Consider the following 20,817-nt stretch of genomic DNA (forward strand, 5'->3'; position numbering starts at 1 on the left):
TCAAATAAATTAAAAAAAAAAAAAAAGGAGAAAATGACACAAATCTATTTGGGAGATCTTAGCACTCTTCTCTCAATAATTGATAAAACAACCAGATGAAAATAGTAAAAATACAGACTTGAATATAATGATTAAACAACTTGACACAGAACATACATACACTACCCAATAACTTTCCAAGTACATACGAAACATTTACCAATATAGACTGTAAGTTGGGCAATGAAGCAAGTTTCCAAATTTCAAGATGAAAATCATACACAGTATGATGTTCTGTGACCACAATACAATGAATCTAGAAAGCAGTAACAAAAAGACAACTAGGAAGACTAAAAAATGTTAACAAATTAATTGCTACATACCTGTAAGTAATCTAAATATCCACAAGAAATTATAACATAAAGCGAATCCATAACTGAAATCCTCTTACAGAGATAACTCCAAGTCCCTGTGGCTTCATAGTTGAATTCTTCCAAATCAAGGAAAAATTACTAATTTTTTACAAAGTTTTCCAGAAAATAGGAAAAAAAGGAATATTCCCCAGCTTGTTTTATAATGTCAGCAAAATCTTGATACCCAAACACCACTAGCACATTACAAAAAAAAGGAAAATCATAAGTGAACATCTTCCATGAGTTATTTTCTCTGACAGTGATTGGGAGTGTTACATATTTAGAAGGAAAGAACAGTCAAATGTGAGAAAAAGTTTTACAGCAACATACATCAATAATATTTAAAGAGAAAGAAATTCTGAGAAGTTAGTAAAGAATGCTGTTTTTAAAAGATTTTATTTATTTGACAGAGATCACAAGTAGGCAGAGAGGCAGGCAGAGAGAGAGAGAGAGGTGGAAGTAGGCTCCCTGCTAAGCAGAGAGCCTGATGTGGGGCTCGATCCCAGGTCCCCGGGATCATGACCTGAGCAAAAGGTAGGGGCCTTAACCCACTGAGCCACCCAGGTGCCCCAAGAATGCTATTTTTAAAAAATTTCCCTGAATCCCTGCACAAAACAGAAAAAAAAAAAAAAAAGAAAAGAAAAAAAAAACCCAACAGGATAGCAGAACCATATAGCCATGAATAACATCTAAACCAAATCCAGGTGACAAGGTATCCTCACAAACTCCCAATTATGTGTGAATGGGGACAAATCACTAACACCTTCAAACTCATGTAGTAAAAGCATCTGCACAAAAGAGGGAAATAGAAGGGCACCTGACAGAACCTAAATCAGAAGAAACTCCAAAATAGCCAGCAGGTATTCACAAGAAAGCATAATGGGTCAGTTTAAGAAAAGCAGCTGAAATGGAATAGTTTTTATACATTTTAATTTGCAAGTAAATGGAAGGGGTAAATGGAGAAGTCAGAAAGCGTTGGGGAAATGTGGGTCTGAGATTCTCAAAACTAACCAGTTGAAACCCCCTTCTAGAACCAAGCCTCACACTCAGGAAAAATTACTGGTAGGAGAATCCAAATTGATCTTTGCAGGGATAATAGAAAACAAAGGAAAGAGAAAGTAGGGGAGAGGAGCAGAGACAGAAGAGCTCAGAAACTACAAGGTTATAATTTTAAAATACTTAATGAAAATAAAAGAAAAGGAAGCCCTAAGTGATGAAGTGAAAAAAGCCTCTACTCTCCTAAAAGTTTAGTAAAACTAATTTCACGTGAAAATAAGTAACCGAGGATTATTGTTGACTTCTGTCCAAGTTGTAAGAACAAAACAGAGTAAGAAGTAATGTCCCCAAAGACAGATGTTCCCTAACTTTGGCACTGCTAAATTAGATAATTAATTGTTTTGGAGAACACTTGTTATAGTACACATTGTAGAAGATTTACCAGCTTCTTTGGCCTATACCTACTAGATACCTATAGTACCCCTCCCAGTTGATAACCAAAAATGTTTCCCAAAAATGCCAATTGTCCTCTGTGAGTAGAATCACGCTCAGTTGAGAAGCACTGCCACATATAACTGAAACCCACAAAAAAACCTAAAACTATAACCTATTTAAATATTTGTTAGTAAAATTAAGAATATGATACATTAGAGAATATAAATTACAATGAGAAAATAATCAGAAATGAGGGAGTTGATAGTTAAAAACCAGAAAAAAATCTTATAAATATCCTATAATAAACACAAGATCATCTACACAAAACATAAAATGTCTTAAGAGCTATAAAAGGTGAACAGGAGAAAAAAATTTAATTAAATTAAAAAGTGAGAGGGACTCAGGGGTAGTTTAATCAGTTAAGTGTCTGCCGTTGGCTCAGGTCATGATCCCAGGGTCCTGGGACTGAGTCCTGCATCGGGTTCCTTGATCAGCGGGGAGCCTGTTCCTCCTTCTGCCTGCCTGTCTCTCTCTTTCTGACAAATAAACTCTTTTTAAAAAAGTGAGAAAAAGGATTTAAGAGAAAGTGAGAGATATTAAAGATGAAAAATATAAAAAATACAAATAGTAGAAGTTCCTGAAAAAGATTTAAAGAACAGAAAACTAGGAAAACTACAATTCAATAACACTTTCCTAAGATTGTGGGGGAAGACTGGAGACCGTGTATTAAAAAGATACACTATGATAAGAAAAACGTAAACTCTAAAAAAAAAAATTAATGAAGAATTAGGTAAAGAGATATTCCATGTTCGTGGATAGGAAGACACAATACTGTCAAGATGTCAGTCCTTTCCACTCTGATCTACGGATTCAGTGTAATCTCAGTCAAAATCCCAGCAAGTTATTTTGTAGATATCAACAAACTGATTCTAAAAGTTTTTATGAAGAGACAAAAGACCCAGAGAAGCCAACACAATATTGAAGGAGAACACAGTTAAAGGAATGACACTACCCAACTCCAAGACTTAGTATAAAGCTACGGAAATCAAGACAGCATGGTATTTGTTCTTTGTTAAAGAACTAATGGATCAATGAAACAGAACATAGGTCAGAAACAGACCTATATAAATATGGTCAACTGATCTTTAACAAAAAAGCAAAGGCAATTCAATAGTACTGGAACATCTGGACATCCCAGCCCCTTTTCCCCAAACACATTATCTAGACACAGACCTTATACCATTCTCAAAAATGAACTCAAAATCGAACAAAGACGTAGATGTAAATAAAACACAAAATTATAACATTAGAGAAGAAAATCCAGATGACCTTGAGTTTGGCAATGACTTTTTAGATATACCACCAAAGGCATGATCCACCAAAGACAGAATTAATAAGCTGGACTTCACTAAAATTTAAAATTTCTGCTCTATGAAAGACACTATTATCAAGAAAATGAGAAGATAAGCCACAGACTAGAAGAAAATATCTGCAAAAGGCAAAGATTTAAAACACTGTTAACCAAAACATACAAAAAACTCTTACAGCTCCACAATTAAAAAAACCTGAACAATCCAATTTAAAAATGGACTAAAGGGGCACCTGGGTGGCTCAGTGAGTTAAAGCCTCTGCCTTCGGCTCAGGTTCCGATCCCAGGGTTTTAGGATCAAGCTCCACATCGGGCTCTCTGCTAAGCGGGGAGCCCCCTTCCTCCTTTCTCTCTCTGTCAAATAATAAGTAAAATCTTTAAAAAAACAAACAAAACAAATTGTGGTATATCTCTACAATGTAATATTATTTAGCATTAAAAATAAATGAAGTATTGCTCTTTCCGCCATCTTTCTTTGCCGCCATAATGGTGCGCATGAATGTCCTGGCAGATGCTCTCAAGAGCATCAACAATGCTGAAAAGAGAGGCAAACGCCAGGTTCTTATTAGGCCGTGCTCCAAAGTCATCGTCCGGTTTCTCACTGTGATGATGAAGCACGGTTACATTGGCGAATTTGAAATCATTGATGATCACAGAGCGGGGAAGATTGTTGTGAACCTCACAGGCAGGTTGAACAAGTGTGGAGTGATCAGCCCCAGATTTGATGTACAACTGAAAGATCTAGAAAAATGGCAGAATAACTTGCTCCCGTCCCGCCAGTTTGGTTTCATTGTACTGACAACTTCAGCTGGCATCATGGACCATGAAGAAGCAAGACGAAAACACACAGGAGGGAAAATCCTGGGATTCTTTTTCTAGGGATGTAATACATACGTGCAAATAAAATGCCTCAATGGAAAAAAAAAATAATAAATGAAGTATCATATGATGAAAAGAAATGGAGAAAAGGTAAAATGTATATTACTAACCAGTCTGAAAAAAAAGAAGCCAGTCTGAAAAGACTACATATTGTATGATTCCAACCACAACATTCTAGAAAAGGCAAAACTAATGAGATAGTATAAAGATTGGTGGTTGCTAGGAGTTCTAAAGGAGGGAGGAATAAATAGGTAGAACACAGGGATTTTTTAGGGCAGTAAACTGTTTTGTATGATATTATAATAGTGGATATGTATCACTATATATTGTCAAAATCCATGAAAAATATAACATCAAGAGTATACTTTAATGTCTACCATGGATTTGGGGTGATCATAATGTGTCAATGTTGGTTCACCAATTGTAACCACTTTGGAGAAGGGATACTGATGGCTGGGAGGCTGAGCATACATTAGAGGAAGGGATGTACAATTCTTAGAGGAAGGGATGTCCAATTCTTGATTTGGGCTCTGGTCATGATCTCAGGGTCACGAGACTGAGCCCTGCATTTGGGGTGGTTAGTGCTCAGTGGAAAGGCTGCTTGAGATTCTCTCTCTCCCCATTGCACACTTTCAAATAATAAATACATAAATCTTAAAAAAAAAAAAAGGAAGAAAGTCTCAAGAGAAACTGCTTTTAACATGCAAAATCTCTGGTCATATTGTTCACAGGAGCCCTTCTATTACAAAAAGAACTTAAGATAATCAAATTGATGAGAAACTGGCATAAAGACTGGAAGACTAGAGAACCACTGCAGGTCCTTTATGTTCCTCATTAAATCCACAAAACAACCCTTAATAACAGTGTTTCTATTCTACACATGGAGAAGCTGAATGTCAAAGTCAGTGGAACTTGTCCATGGGCAAATGTCACTGGGCAAGTGACTGAACCAGAATTGGACCAGAGCCCATTCTCCTTCCACAGCATGAAGTTGCTCCCACATACATATTAAATAAACCCTTTTTCTCTTTGCATATACGGGGATTGTGTATTCCCTGGAACTTAATTCTCTTCCTTATTTACCCATCGAGCTCTTTTTCTATTTTTGGCCTAGCTCAAATCACTTGTTCTTTCTGTGGCTTTCTCTGATCCAAAGGGCCTTATCATCCTTAACAAAATTATACAGTACTGACAACGTAAAGCCTCCTAATCTGTGGTTCCATACCATTACACATACAATACTTCCAACATAGACTTTGTCACATATGATTTCTAGGTGATAAGAAACTGTGACTTGTGTTAAAATCCCAGCACAGAGCATATTCTAAGTAAATATAATTAGGGGAAAAATTGAAGAGGACAGATGACAACTCTATGAAGTCTTTAAGTATCCAAGATAAAGTTAAACATCTCTACTCTACCTCTTAACTTTGTGCATACTTTTATCCCTGACTTTTTCATGCAATATTACCACTTATTTGTTTTCATTTGTATCTGTCCTCTGAGAGCAAGGATGATCATTTTACTCTTTGAAGCTTTACTGCTAACACATGGGAGCAGGAATAGCTAATTAGTGTTCTATAAATATTCGATAAATTGAAGTTTAAAAAAAGTTAAGACAAATCATAAATTACTTCTCAGTTCCAATTCTCTGAAGATGGATTATTTAAAAATGAAGAAGACCTGCCTTCCCACTGCCTAGGTATTATTATATACCAAATTACATACATTAAGCAATAATGGTTTTACATAAAAGAAATCAGTATCTAATGTTTTTAAAGTAATAGTTCTAATGAGGATAAACATATAAAGAACTTTCAGATTACAAAATAATCTCAATTTTTTATCATTATTTTTGAAAATGTTTTAGCCCAGAGGCATTCTTTGTCCTGAATAAAGCCTTGGGCATTTTGACAATAGGATCAGACTAAGATATAAGAATATTGTTACTAGTATTTTTGTTTTTGATCAGTGTCTAGCATACAACTGCACAATTTCCAAACACAAGACTGTGAACAATTATGAATACACATATTTTGAGTACTTACCCTTATTTCAAACATGTAATTATATATACAATTTCTTTTCAAATTGCTTTTTTCTAAAGAAAGTGCTAGAATGATCAAAAAAAAAGTAAAAAAAAATAAGTCTACTTTTTACACTTTAATAACACATGTTCAGGTTTATCTCACTGGCATATTGGTACCTGGCTAATTTCTTTAAATACACTGTGAATAACCTTACCTCCTATGTTATTTTTTTTTTGTCAGTTCCAATGTGAGCATCACTCTAATTCAGAGAATTCTCTATATTCAATATTCTCCATATTTAAATAATCCATCTTCAGAGAACTAGAACTGAGAAGTAATTTATTGTCTTTTTTTAACTTCAATTTACCAACTATTTATGGAACACTAATTAGCTGTTCCTACTACTATGTGTTAAGCAGTAAAGCTATAAAGAGTAAAGAGATCATCCTTGCTCTCAGAGGACAGGTACAAATGAAAACAAATAAGTGGTAATATTGCATGAAAAAGGCAAGGGGGGCGCCTGGGTGGCTCAGTGGGTTAAGCCGCTGCCTTCGGCTCAGGTCATGATCTCAGGGTCCTGGGATCGAGCCCCACATCGGGCTCTCTGCTCTGCAGGGACCCTGCTTCCCTCTCTCTCTCTCTGCCTACTTGTGATCTCTCTCTGTCAAATAAATAAATAAAATTAAAAAAAAAAAGAAAGAAAGAGAAAGGCAAGGATAAAAGTATGCACAAAGTTGACAGAGACAGTTAAGAGGAAAAAAAGAGACTGAGAGAACACAGGAGTGACACACTTTCATGTCTAGACACAAATTCTAAAAAAGAAAAACCATATTCAGCCCCTCATTTGAATAAGGTTTAAAGTCTGAAAACACCTGTTTTATATATGGACAATCTTCATATGCATAGCTGTAATACCAAGACCCATAATACTTATGGAATACAAATGTTTTCCTCCTGCTTCACAATTCAACCTTCCCAGTCTTCAGTTGTCAGTCATAGCTACTACAGATATCTTTATTCAACCTAATTCCAGAATCTACATGCATTGCTCCTGTATCTTTCTTCATGTAAAATGATGTTTTGACTGTTCTGCTTTTCTGTCTCACCGTAAACAGATTTCCATTTCCTTTTAAGATCCCATCCAGGTTATGTCAGGTCAAAATTCAAGACTACAATTTTGAAACAACTCCTCAGAAATACAACTATTTTCCACCTAACTAGAAAATTATTATGACAAAAATATCATCACTTAAAGTAATCATATCTTAAAAATACAATTTGAAATTTTTAAAAAAGATTTTATTTAATTATTTGACAGAGAGAAAGCACAAGCAGGGAGAACAGAGGGAGAAGCAGGAAGCCTGATGCGGGGCTCCATCCCAGGACCCTGGGATAATGACCTGAGCGAAAGGCAGATGCTTAACTGACTGAGCTACTCAAGTGCCCCTATAATTTAAATTTTAATAACATTACTTCTATTATAGAAAAACAACTTGTTTCTGCTTACCACTTCTAATGGTTGTGTTTTCCAATAGTTCTGTCTGAAGTTGTAGTTCAGCTTCTCCAAGTATCTTTAGAACTGAATCTGTAGGGCTTCTCCCCCATACTTTTCTTGGAGATCCACCAGGATCTAATTTAATAACTTCTCCCACTGTATGTTCTATAATAAAAGACACAAAAACAAATTTCACTGATAGAATATAATACTATCACTGTATTATAAAGCAGATTTAAACATATGCTGCTGATTTTTTTTTTTTTGAGATTTTATTTATTTGAGAGAGAGAGACAGAGAGAGCATGAGAGGGGAGAAGGTCAGAGGAAGAAGCAGACTCCCCGCGAAGCTGGGAGCCCGACGTGGGACTTGATCCTAGACACCGGGATCATGAACTGAGACGAAGGCATTTGCTTAACCAAGTGAGCCAACCAGGCGCCCCTATGCTGATGATGTTTTAAAATACTTTCAGGGGCACGTGGTGGCTCAGTTGGTTAAACATCTCTCTCTCTCGGTTTTTTTTTTTTTGGTTGTATATAAGATTTTTTTTTCCCTATTAACATATAATGTATTATTTGTTTCAGGGGTACTGATCTGTGAATCATTCATCAGTCTTACACAATTCACAGCACTCACCACAGCACATACCCTCGCCAATGTCAACCACCTAGCCATCCCAACCTGCCCATCCCCCTTCCCTCCAGCAACCCTCAGTTTGTTTCCCATGATTAAGAGTCTCTTATACTACATGGAGCCCTGGGTGTGGTGCATAAACAATGATTCTTGAAACACTGAAAAAATTTAAAAAATTTTTAAAGAGTCTCTTATAGTTTGTCTCCCTCTCTGGTTTTGTTTCATTTTTCCCTCCCTTCCCTTATGATCCTCAGTCTTGTTTCTCAAATTCCTCATATCAGTGAGATCTTATGATAACTGTCTTTCTCTGATTGACTTATTTCGCTTAGCGTCATAGCCCAATTAGGCTGCATAATATTCCATTGTCTATACCATTGTCTATACACCACATCTTCTTTATCCATTCATCTGTTGATGGACATCTAGGCTCTTTCATAGTTTCGTTATTGTGGACATTGCTGCTATAAACATTGAGGTGCACATGCCCCTTCAGATCACTACATTTGTATCTTTAGGGTAAATACCCCATAAACAATTGCTGGGTCATAGGGTAGGTCTATTTTCATATTTTTGAGGAACCTCTATACTGTTTTCCAGAGTGGCTGCACAAGCTTGCATTCCCACCAACAGTATAGGAGGGTTCCCCTTTCTCTGCAACCTCGCCAACACCTGTTGGTTCCTGACTGGTTAATTTTAGCCACTCTGACTGGTGTGAGGTGGTATCTCACTGTGGTTTTGATTTGTATTTTCCTGATGCTGAGTGATGTTGAGCACTTTTTCATGTGTCTGTTGGCCATTTGGGTGTCTTCTTTGCAGAAGTATCTGTTCACATACACTTATGCCCATTTCTTGATTGGATTATTTGTTCTTTGGGTGTTGAGTTTGCTAAGTTCTTTATGGATTTTGGATACTAGCCCTTTATTTGATATGTCATTTGCAAGTATCTTCTCCCATTCTGTCAGTTGCTTTTTGGTTTTGTTGAGTGTTTCCTTTGCTGTGCAAAAGGTTTTTATCTTGATAAAAACCCCAGTGGTTCATTTTTGCCATTGCTTCCCTTGCCTTAGGAGATGTTTCTAGGAAGAAGTAAGCATCTGACTCTTGATTTTGGCTCAGGTCATGATCTTGAGGTCATGAGACCAAGCCCAGGTCAGGCTTTGCGCCCAGTGGGGAGTTTGCGTCTCTCCCTCTTGCCCTCCCCTTGCTTGCTCTCTCTTTTTCACTCAAATAATCTTTAAAAAAATTTTTTAAAAATAAAAGACTTTCAGAAAATGATAGAATGAATGATGAATGATATTACTAATATTAGTAGTAAAAATATGGACAAATGCCTTCTAAAATACTTATGGGGGGCTCAGTTGGTTAAGCATCTGACTCTGGATTTCAGCTCAGGGCCATGAAATCAAGCCCTTTGTTGGCTCTGGGCTCAGAGACGAGTCTGTTTGGGTTTCTCTCCTTCTCCCTCTGTACCCGCCCTCAAATAAATGAATAAAATCTTTTAAAAATATCGTGGGAGGGCAGAATCAATATGGCAGAGTAGGAAGATCAAGAGCCCAAGACTTCTTAAAAAAAAAAAAAAAAAAGATTTGATTTATTTATTTTAGAGAGACAGAGATAGCACAAGGAGGGAGGAGAAGAGAAACAAGCAGACTTCCCTCTGAGCAGGGAGCCCAATGCTGGGCTTGGTACCAGGACCATGACTTCTGAAGGCAGATGCCTAGCTGACTGAGCCACCCAGGCACCCTAAAAACCCAACTCCTGTTGTGAATACACCAGAATATACAACTATATATAGAACATCTACCTCTGAGAATGAAATAAAGACTAGCAGAACAGATCATGTAGAACAAAAAATATGAAGAAAAAGCCACATTGAGATTATTAGAGAGTGGAGACACAATTTAGTCAGGGCCCACATCCCTGGCACAGTGACCCACAAGTGAGTGATATCACAACTACAGAGGCCCTTCCTGAAGACTGAGGGGTCTGAGCCCCACATTAGGTTCCACAGCCCAGGGGACTTGCATCAGAAAGACAAGAACCTATAACATTTGCTTTGAAGACCAAGGATGCTTGCTTATATTTGGGAGAGCCAGAGAACAGAAGGAAACAGAAACTCTACTCTTAAAGAGCATATGCACAATGTCACTGACTCCAACACAGTGTAGCAGTTTGAAAACTATCTGGGCTACAAGTGAAGGAAATCCACTGACTAACTGTCAGAGGGGCAGGGATCTGTTGGAAAAGTTCACCATGGATGCAAGTGCTAATGTGTACAGTTTTTCATATCTTCCTTCTAACTAGCTGACTCAGCATTGGTGGGTGCCATTTATTTATTTATTTGTTTGTTTTTATTTTATTTATTTATTTCTATCTTCCTTCCTTTCTTTTCTTTCCTTCTTTCTTTAAGATAGTTATTATTTAATTCATTCATTCATTTAGAGAGTGCAAGCAGGGGAGGTGCAGAGGGAGAAAGAGTATCCCAAGCAGACTCAGCAAACTCAGCCCTGAGTGCACAGCCCAATGTAGGGCTTGACTCTACTACCCAGGATCATAACCTGAGCCAAAAACAAGAGTTGGACACTCAGTCTACTGAGTCACTAAGGTTCCTGTGATAATTGCCATTTCTGACACTCTCCACTTACAGTGCTAGCACCACCAGCTCTATCCTGGCATTCCCCTGTGGATTTGCCCCAAACAACCTATCCACCCAGGCCCAGAGTCCCTTCCCTAACACGCCTTTAAGTTGGTCAGGAGCCCCTCCCAAGCAATTCCTTCTCCAATTACTCCCAAAGGGCACCATCAGGCAGAACCTCAGGCTCACCTCCTAAGTGAGCCAAATCTGGGGAGTCGGTCCTTAATATTAGAACACTTAGAAAGTTGCAGCCAGATCTCACAACAATTCACACTGAGGGCCAGCCCCACTTAGCAGTATACATGCAGCAGTGAAAGACCTCACAGACAGCTGCCTAAACCAGTGAGTCTGCAATAATCTTGACCAAGCTACAACAGAAGGGTACAAGCAGGCCCCACCCACCATAAGGAACACTCCTGGGAACCTGGCTCAGGTGACCATGGGAGTTTGTGCTACTAGGCCCCTTCTGCATAAAGCCATTCCTTCAAAATCTGGAGGTATAACTAATCTACCTAACACAGAAACACAGAGAGGCAAAATAAGGAAACAGAGAAATATGTTCCAAGTGAAAGAACAAAACAAACCCTTAGAAAAAGAACTAAACAAAATGGAGACAAGCAATCTACCAGATAAAGAATTCAAAGTAATGGTCATAAAGATGTTTACTGAACTCAGAAGAAAAGAACAGGATGAGAACTTCAACAAAGAGATTGAAAATATAAAAAGAACCAATCAGAGCTAAAGAATACAATAACTGAAATAAATAGTAAACTAGAGGGGACCTGGGTGGCTCAGTGGGTTAAAGCCTCTGCCTTCAGCTCTGGTCATGATCCCAGGGTCCTGGGATCGAGCCACACATTGGGCTCTCTGCTCTGCAGGGAGCCTGCTTCCTCCTTTCTCTGCCTGCCTCTCTGCCTACTTGTGATCTCTCTCTGTCAAATAAATAAATAAAATCTTTAAAAAAAAAATAAAACTAGAGGGAATCAATAGCAGATTAGATGATATAGAAGAAAGGATCAATAATCTGGAAAGCAGTGTAGTGGCAATTACCCAATCAGAACGGCAATAAGAAAAAAGAATTTTTAAAAATGAGAAGTTTGGGGCATCAGTGGGTTAAAGCCTCTGACTTCAGCTCACATTGTAGTCTTGGGGTCCTGCAATCGAGCCCCACATCAGGCTCTCTGCTTGGCGGGGAGCCTGCTTCCCCCTCTCCCTCTCTGCCTGCCTCTCTGCCTATTTGTGATCTCTGTCTGTCAAATAAGTAAATAAAATCTCCAAAAAAAATTTTTTTTAAATAAGAATAGTTTAAGGGATCCTTGGGACAACATCAAGTGCATTATAGGGTCCCAGAAGGAAAAGAGAGAAAGGAACAGAACACCTATCTGAAGAAATAATCGCTAAAAACTTCCCTAACCCGGCCAACGTAAAATACATCAAAGTCCAGTAAGGAGAGTTCAAACAAAACAAACCCCCCCAAACCTACACCAAAACATATTACAATGCACTGACAATTAAAAATAAAGAGAGAATCTTTTAAGCCGCAAGAGAAAAACAACTAATTTCTCAGCAGAAACTGTACAGGTCAGAAGAAAGTGGCATGATATATTCAAAGTCCTGAAAGGAAAACCACTTATAAACAAGAATACTCTCCCTGACAAAGTTATCATTCAGAGCTGAAGGAAGATACAGTTTCCCAGACAAGCAAAAGCTAAAAGGAGTTCATCAATGCCAAACTGGCTCTCCAAAATATGTTGAAAGGATTTCATTAAACAAAAAAGAAAAGACTATAACTAGAAATGAGAAAATTATGAAAGAACAAATTTTACTGGTAAAAGGTAAATGTAAAACAAAGGTCATATGGATCAACCACCCTCATATCTAATGTGAAGTTTAAAAGATAAAGAGCATTTGACAAAGTACAGAATCCCTTCCTGGCCAAAACTCTTCAAAGTGTAGGGATAGAGGGCACATACCTCAATATCATCAAAGCCATCTATGAAAAACCCACCACAAATAATCATTCTCAATGGGGAAAAACTGAAAGCTTTTCCGCTAAGGTCAGCAACACGGCAGGGATGTCCATTATCACCACTGCTATTCAACATAGTACTGGAGGTCCTAGCCTCAGCAATCAGACAACAAAAGGAAATTAAAGGCATCCAAATCGGCAAAGAAGTCGTCAAATTATCACTCTTCGCAGATGATATGATACTATATGTGGAAAACCCAAAAGACTCCACTCCAAAACTGCTAGAACTTATACAGGAATTCAGTAAAGTGTCCGGATATAAAATCAATGCACAGAAATCAGTTGCATTTCTCTACACCAACAGCAAGACAGAAGAAAGAGAAATTAAGGAGTCAATCCCATTTACAATTGCACCCAAAACCATAAGATACCTAGGAATAAACCTAACCAAAGAGGCACAGAATCTATACTCAGAAAACTATAAAGTACTCATGAAAGAAATTGAGGAAGACACAAAGAAATGGAAAAATGTTCCATGCTCCTGGATTGGAAGAATAAATATTGTGAAAATGTCTATGCTACCTAAAGCAATCTACACATTTAATGCAATTCCCATCAAAGTACCATCCATCTTTTTCAAAGAAATGGAACAAATAATGCTAAAATTTATATGGAACCAGAAAAGACCTCGAATAGCCAAAGGGATATTGAAAAAGAAAGCCAACGTTGGTGGCATCACAATTCCGGACTTCAAGCTCTATTACAAAGCTGTCATCATCAAGACACATGGTACTGGCACAAAAACAGACACATAGATCAATGGAACAGAATAGAGAGCCCAGAAATAGACCCTCAACTCTACGGTCAACTAATCTTCGACAAAGCAGGAAAGAATGTCCAATGGAAAAAAGACAGCCTCTTCAATAAATGGTGCTGGGAAAATTGGACAGCCATATGCAGAAAAATGAAATTGGACCATTTCCTTACACCACACACAAAAATAGACTCAAAATGGATGAAGGACCTCAATGTGCGAAAGGAATCCATCAAAATCCTTGAGGAGAACACAGGCAGCAACCTCTTCGACCTCAGCCGCAGCAACATCTTCCTAGGAACAATGCCAAAGGCAAGGGAAGCAAGGGCAAAAATGAACTATTGGGATTTCATCAAGATCAAAAGCTTTTGCACAGCAAAGGAAACAGTTAACAAAATCAAAAGACAACTGACAGAATGGGAGAAGATATTTGCAAATGACATATCAGATAAAGGACTAGTGTCCAGAATCTATAAAGAACTTAGCAAACTCAACACCCAAAGAACAAATGATCCAATCAAGAAATGGGCAGAGGACATGAACAGACATTTCTGCAAAGAAGACATCCAGATGGCCAACAGACACATGAAAAAGTGCTCCATATCACTTGGCATCAGGGAAATACAAATCAAAACCACAATGAGATATCACCTCACACCAGTCAGAATGGCTAAAATAAACAAGTCAGGAAATGACAGATGCTGGTGAGGATGCGGAGAAAGGGGAACCCTCCTACACTGTTGGTGGGAATGCAAGCTGGTGCAGCTACTCTGGAAAACAGCATGGAGGTTCCTCAAAATGTTGAAAATAGAACTGCCCTATGACCCAGCAATTGCACTATTGGGTATTTACCCTAAAGATACAAACGTAGTGATCCAAAGGGGCACATGCACCCGAATGTTTATAGCAGCAATGTCCACAATAGCCAAACTATGGAAAGAACCTAGATGTCCATCAACAGATGAATGGATCAAGAAGATGTGGTATATATACACAATGGAATACTATGCAGCCATCAAAAGAAATGAAATCTTGCCATTTGCGACAACATGGATGGAACTAGAGTGTATCATGCTTAGTGAAATAAGTCAAGCAGAGAAAGACAACTCTCATATGATCTCCCTGATATGAGGAAGTGGTGATACAACATGGGGGCTTAAGTGGGTAGGAGAAGAATAAATGAAACAAGATGGGATTGGGAGGGAGACAAACCATAAGTGACTCTTAATCTCACAAAACAAACTGAGGGTTGCTGGGGGGAGGGGGTTTGGAAGAAGGGGGTGGGATTATGGACATTGGGGATGGTATGTGCTTTGGTGAGTGCTGTGAAGTGTGTAAACCTGGTGATTCACAGACCTGTACCCCTGGGGATAAAAATATATGTTTATAAAAAATAAAGAATTAAAAAAAAAAGAAAAGAATATTACAATCATGTTGTTGGGGAAGGGGATAAAAATGCAGTGCTTTGAGAATGTGCTTGAACCTTCAACTTAAAATAGACTTCTAGATATATAGGATGTTATAACATGAACCTCATGGTACCCATAAACCAAATACCTATACAGAAAAAAATAAAGAGAAAGGAATACAAACATAATACTAAGGGAAGTCACCAAAGCACAAGGGAAAGTAGTGAAAGAAGAAAACAATAACACAGAACTACAAACTACAGAAAACAATAAAGTAAATGGCAATAAGTACATACCTATCAGTAACTATTTTTAATGTAAATAACCTAAACACTTCAAACAAAAGACATAGGATGGTTGAATGGATAAAAAACAAGGTCCATTTATATGCTGCCTACAAGAAATTCACGTAAGACCTAAAGACACACACAGAAAAGTAAAGTGAAGAGATGGAAAAAGATATTCCATGCAAATGAAAAACATAAATAAAGCCTAGGTGGCAATATTTATAGTAGGAAAAAAAACAAACAGATTTAAAAGAAAGACTGGGGGCACCTGGGTAGCTCAGTGGGTTAAAGCCGATGCCTTCGGCTCAGGTTATGATCTCAGGGTCCTGGGATGGAGTCCAGCACTGGGCTCTCTGCTCAGCAGGGAGCCTGCTTCCCAGTCTCTCTCTGCCTGCCTCTCTGCCTACTTGCATTCTCTCTCTCTATCAAACAAATAAATAAAATCTTAAAAAAAAAAAGACTGTAGCAAGTGACAATGAAGGTATTACATAATGATTATATACATAGAAGAAGAGGATAAACCAGGATGAATCCAACCTAGGAGCACGTAAATACATAAAGCAAATACTAACAAACATAAAGAGAGAAAGTGATGGTAATACAGTAACGGCAGGGGACTTTAATATTCTACTGTCATCAATGAATAGATCATCTAGACAGAAAATCAATAGGGAAACATTGGCCTTAAAAAACATATTAGACCAGGTGGACTTAATAGATATATACAAAACATTCCATCCCAAACCAGCAGAATACATATTCTTCCCAAGGGCGCATGAAACATTCTCCAGGATGGATTATACAAAAGCCACAAAACGAATCTCAATTTAAGAAAACTGAAATCATGGGATGCCTGGGTTGCTCAGGTCATGATCCCAGGTCCTGAAACTGAGCCCTGCATCAGGCTTCCTGCTCAGCAGGAAGCTTGCTTCTTCCTCTCCCTCTGCTTGTATTCCCTCTTTTGCTGTCTCCCTCTCTCTGTCTGTCAAATAAATAAATAAATAAATAATCTTTTTTTAAAAAGGAAAGAAAACTGAAATCATATCAAGCAAGCACCTTTTCCAAACACAACAGTATGAAACTAAAAATCAAGCAAAAGAAAGTTGTTTTATTTCATTTTGTTGAAGCATAAGAAAACTAAAAAACACAAATATGTGAAGGCTAAACAAAAGTATTATATTAATGCATGTTAACTATGCTACAATAAAAAATAATAAAATATTTATGAATTAGTTTCAAGGAATATAAAAATAGAAAAACTATACTTCTGTAAAATTTTAATTGGAGCAAATTTTTGAAAAGTAAGACAAACAATAATTTGGAGTGTAGAAAGAGAAGAAATATAAATTAATAATTGTTTCTATAAATTTACTTAAAGAAAATAGGAAAAAAGTTGTAAAATAAATGTCCATATAGTTTAAAAATAGAGAAGAATATTTCTTAAAAAATTTGTTTTAGTTTAGCTTACATATCATAAGTAGGCAACTGACATTGCCCTTTTTTGGCAATAATAATTCTGGGGAACTATTAAAATAAAATTTAGCAGAGCAAAAAACGGGAAATTATCTATTATAATTCGAGTCTTTAGAACCTTTTGGAATAATACACAAAACATCTAAGTACTTAGCAGTATAGACAAGGTGCAATCTCACATATTACAGCACAAATAAGTCATATAAAAATTTTTGTGGTGAGGAAAGCGATAGAAGTTTATTAAGTGAAGATACAGAAAAAGCTCTCAAGAGTGAGAGGGAGGGGGACGCCTGGGTGGCTCAGTGGGTTAAAGTCTGCCTCCGGCAAGGGTCATGGTCCCAGGGTCCTGGGATCATGCCCCACATTGGGCTCTCTGCTCAGCAGGGAGCCTGCTTCCTTTTCTCCCTCTCTCAGCCTGCCTCTCTGCCTACTTGTGATCTCTATCTGTCAAATAAATACATAAATAAGATCTTAAAAAAAAAAAAAGAGTGAGAGGGGCCCCAATCAGGCTGCCCTATAAGTCATATAAAATTTTAATGGTAACTAAATACAAAATGTTGATTCAAATCTACATATACTAGTTCTTTGAAAGTAAGTATCTGCAAATTAGCAGGTGATATTCAGTTTCATAAAGGAAAAATGATTCCCAGTAGGGAATCAACCTTTAAAAGGATAGTTAAAAAGTAGAAAAACCAGAAACAGACCCATAACTTACAGACACGTGATATTTGACAGAGGTGTCAAAACAATATAGTGGGGAATGGGATGTCTCTTTAACAAATACAACTGGAGAAACTAAATATCCTTATGAAATGATATCAACTTAGTTCCCTTTGATACAGGGAGGGAAAACCAGGTAGAGTCGATGGTCTCTCTGAGTGGAGGTGACAGAAATTGGAAGTCTAGGAGGCAAAAGTGGCTAATGTTAGCAGAACAGAATACGGAAGAGTAGAAAGCTATACAAATAGAACTCAGAGTCTTCTTGGAGTCTTAAGCTAAAAACTGATCATTACACACATGGGAAATTACTATAATCTAGGTAAGAGACCCAAAGGGAATAATACCTGGAGTTCAAGCAAGGTAGGTCAAAAATAGTCCCTCTTCCCACCATCCAGAAAAAAAATGTCCTCTGATTCACCAGTCATTAGGTAGATTACTCAGAGAGGTTTTAGATTCAGTGAAAGGGGACAGATTAGCCAGGGGTCCCATCTAATAAAGCCTCTTTTATTTTTTTTTTAAGATTTTTTAAGATTTTAAGAGAGAGAGAGACAACAGCATGAGCAGGAGGGGCAGAAAGAGAAAGAGAGAGAATCTCAAGCAGACTACCCACTAAGCATGGAGCCCAACATGAGGCTCGATGCCAGGACCCTGAGATCATGACCTGAGCTGAAACCTAGAGTTGGATGCTTAACCGACTGCACCACCCAACCTAAAAAGCTTAAAAGCAAGACCTAAAAGTGTGAAGCTTTTTAAAAGTAACTGAACTGTGTCCCAGAACAAAAATCAAGAACATTTATAGGAATACAAAAACATATAGCCACCCATTTACATAAAATTCATGGTATGGCTTCCAAAGAATGATCAAGCATGCACAGAAGCAAAAGAATTCAACTTTTAATAAAGAGGGGAAAAGTCAATTAATATTAACCTAAAAATGACAGACTGATTTAATTAGTATACAAGGCATTTGTAACAGTCATTATAAGTGAATTCTATATGTTCAATAAGCTAGAGAAAGAACTGATGATAATTAGAGAAAAGAAAAACATTAACAAGATACATATAAACTTCTAGAAAAGAAGACAAAAAAAGCTGGAAAAAATAGCAAAAATTTATCCAAATTTGCTGAAAACTACCCACAATTTCAAGAAGCCCAACAAAACCCAAGCAAAAGAAACATGAAGAAAATGTCACCAAGGTGCATCATAATGAAATTTACTAGCTTAGGGGAAAAGTCTAAAATTATCCAGAAGAAATAAGACACATTACATACAGAAGAATAATAAGGATGACAAAAGATTCTTGTCACAATAAATGCAAACTAGAAGACAATGGTGCAATATCAATAAAGTTATAAAAGAAAAATATATTCAGAAAAAATACCTGTGCAAAAGTAAGGCAAAATGAACATTTTTACAGACATACAAAAGCTTAAAGATCTCCTCGCCAGCAGGACTACATTATAAGAAATGTTCAAGAAAGTCCTTCAGGCAGAAGAAAAATGGTACCACATGGAAATGTGATTCACACAAATATCATGAAGACCACTGGAAACAGTAACTACATGGAGAGATACAAAAGGCTTTTTCTCTTACTATTTAAAGCTCCTTCAAGGAGAAATGATCATAATGTATTGTGGGGTTTATAGCATAAGTTAGGAAAAAAACCCAAAAGCAATGGCACAATGACTGGAAGGGAATAAATCTTAAGTATATAATTTTAAGGGTCTTATACTACATGTGAAGTGTAATCAATTGCTAGAAGATAGACTGTGTCATAAGTTAAAAGATGTATGCTATGAACTCTAAATTAAACACAAAAATAACAGAACAATAAACTGCAGTTAATAAGCCAATAGCAGACAAAATAGAATCATAAAGATAATCCCAAAGAAAGTAAAACAAAAGGGGAAAGGAAACAAAGAATGGATAAGACAAACAAATAATAAACAGCAAAATGACATTTTTAGATCTGACCATATTAACAATCACATTAAATACAAATGGTCTCAACAACCAAGTTAAAGAGTGGATTAAGAAAAGCAAACCCAACATATGCTGCCTATAAGAAACCTATTTTAAATATATAGACACAAACAGATTAAAAGGAGGGGGGAGTGGATAAAGATATATCAACTAACATTAAGCAAAAAAAATAAGTAAATAAAATACAAGTGACTATCAGTAACAGAGTAAATTTTAAATAATGTTTTAAAAGGAACAAACTTGATAATCACAATGCAGATGAATCTCAAAAATCATTATGATAAGTTATTAAACAATAACTTTGTGTAATAACAATTACACAAAAAAGTAAAAATTGTTAGTCTGTTTAAATGAAATTCCAAAACAGAGAAAGTTAATCTAAGATAGAAAAAATTTGGAGAAAAGTCCCCTCTGGGGGACTAGAAGCAGAAACTGACTGGGAAGAGGAATGAAACTTTTTGTTTGGGAAGATGGTGATATTCTGTATCTTGAAAGGAGTGTGGGTTATGTAGGTGTAGGCATGTGTTAAAACTCAACAAACAGGGGCACTGAGGTGGTTCAGTTAGCTAAGCGTCTGACTCTTGATTTCGGCTTAGGTCCTCATGTCAGGATCAGGAGATCAAGCCCTGTGTCAGGGCTCTGTGCTGTCAAGCAGCCTGCTTAAGTTTCTCTCTCTCTCCCTCTCTCTCTGCTCTTCCTCACTACTCATGTATGAATGTACTCCCTCTTTAAAAACAAATAAATAAATAACTCAGCAAATGTACTTTAAAAATATCTGCATTTCATTATATGTAAATTTAATATTAAAAAAACAAACTTCTAAACAAATATCGAACTCTATTTAATGATATGTATACTACGAAGTACTTAGAACAAAGTATATCAATATCTGCAATGAACTTTAAACTGCATGAAAAAATAAGATACACTAATTGTTGGATATTAAGGTAGACAGATATGTGATCATATAAAGCACAGTAAAATATTAATCACATACTCTCAATGGAGAGTACATGGTGTGCACTGTGAAATTATTTCAGGTTTGCTATGTTTGAAATTTTTCATAATAAAATGTAGAAAAACAGCCATGAGAAAGGATGAATATCTACCATTTGCACTGACATGGATGGAACTGGAGGGTATTATGCTAAGTGAAATAAGTTAAGCAGAGAAAGACAATTATATGGTTTCACTCATCGGTAGAACATAAGGAATAGGGCAGAGGACCACAGGGGAAGGGAAGGAAAACTGAACGGGTAGAAATCAGAGAGGGAGACAAACCATGAGAGACGCTGGACT

The 20,817-nt window shown here is 37.0% G+C and overlaps 2 protein-coding genes across 16 annotated transcripts in view; one reads left to right on the forward strand and one right to left on the reverse strand.

Annotated features, from left to right (window-relative positions):
* NEK1 (NIMA related kinase 1) overlaps positions 1–20,817 on the reverse strand; it is a 214,428-nt gene that overhangs the window by 62,323 nt on the left and 131,288 nt on the right. For all 15 annotated transcript variants that reach the window (XM_082727264.1, XM_082727269.1, XM_082727266.1 and 12 more), the window contains one exon: positions 7,609–7,761. In XM_082727264.1, the coding sequence (XP_082583390.1) occupies positions 7,609–7,761 (153 nt within the window). The remainder of the gene's footprint in view (positions 1–7,608; positions 7,762–20,817) is intronic.
* On the forward strand, positions 3,627–4,126 carry LOC309862886 (small ribosomal subunit protein uS8). Its single transcript, XM_082727297.1, has one exon. The coding sequence runs from the start codon at positions 3,679–3,681 to the stop codon at positions 4,069–4,071; it is 393 nt and encodes a 130-aa protein (XP_082583423.1). The 5' UTR covers positions 3,627–3,678; the 3' UTR covers positions 4,072–4,126.

This window comes from Mustela nivalis (assembly GCF_964662115.1).
Source record: "Mustela nivalis genome assembly, chromosome: 4".
NCBI classification, from domain to species: Eukaryota; Metazoa; Chordata; class Mammalia; order Carnivora; family Mustelidae; genus Mustela; species Mustela nivalis.

Bases quoted from the DNA above. Each gene is read 5' to 3' on its own strand.
- LOC309862886 (XM_082727297.1), top strand. From the start codon at position 3,679: ATGGTGCGCATGAATGTCCTGGCAGATGCTCTCAAGAGCATCAACAAT.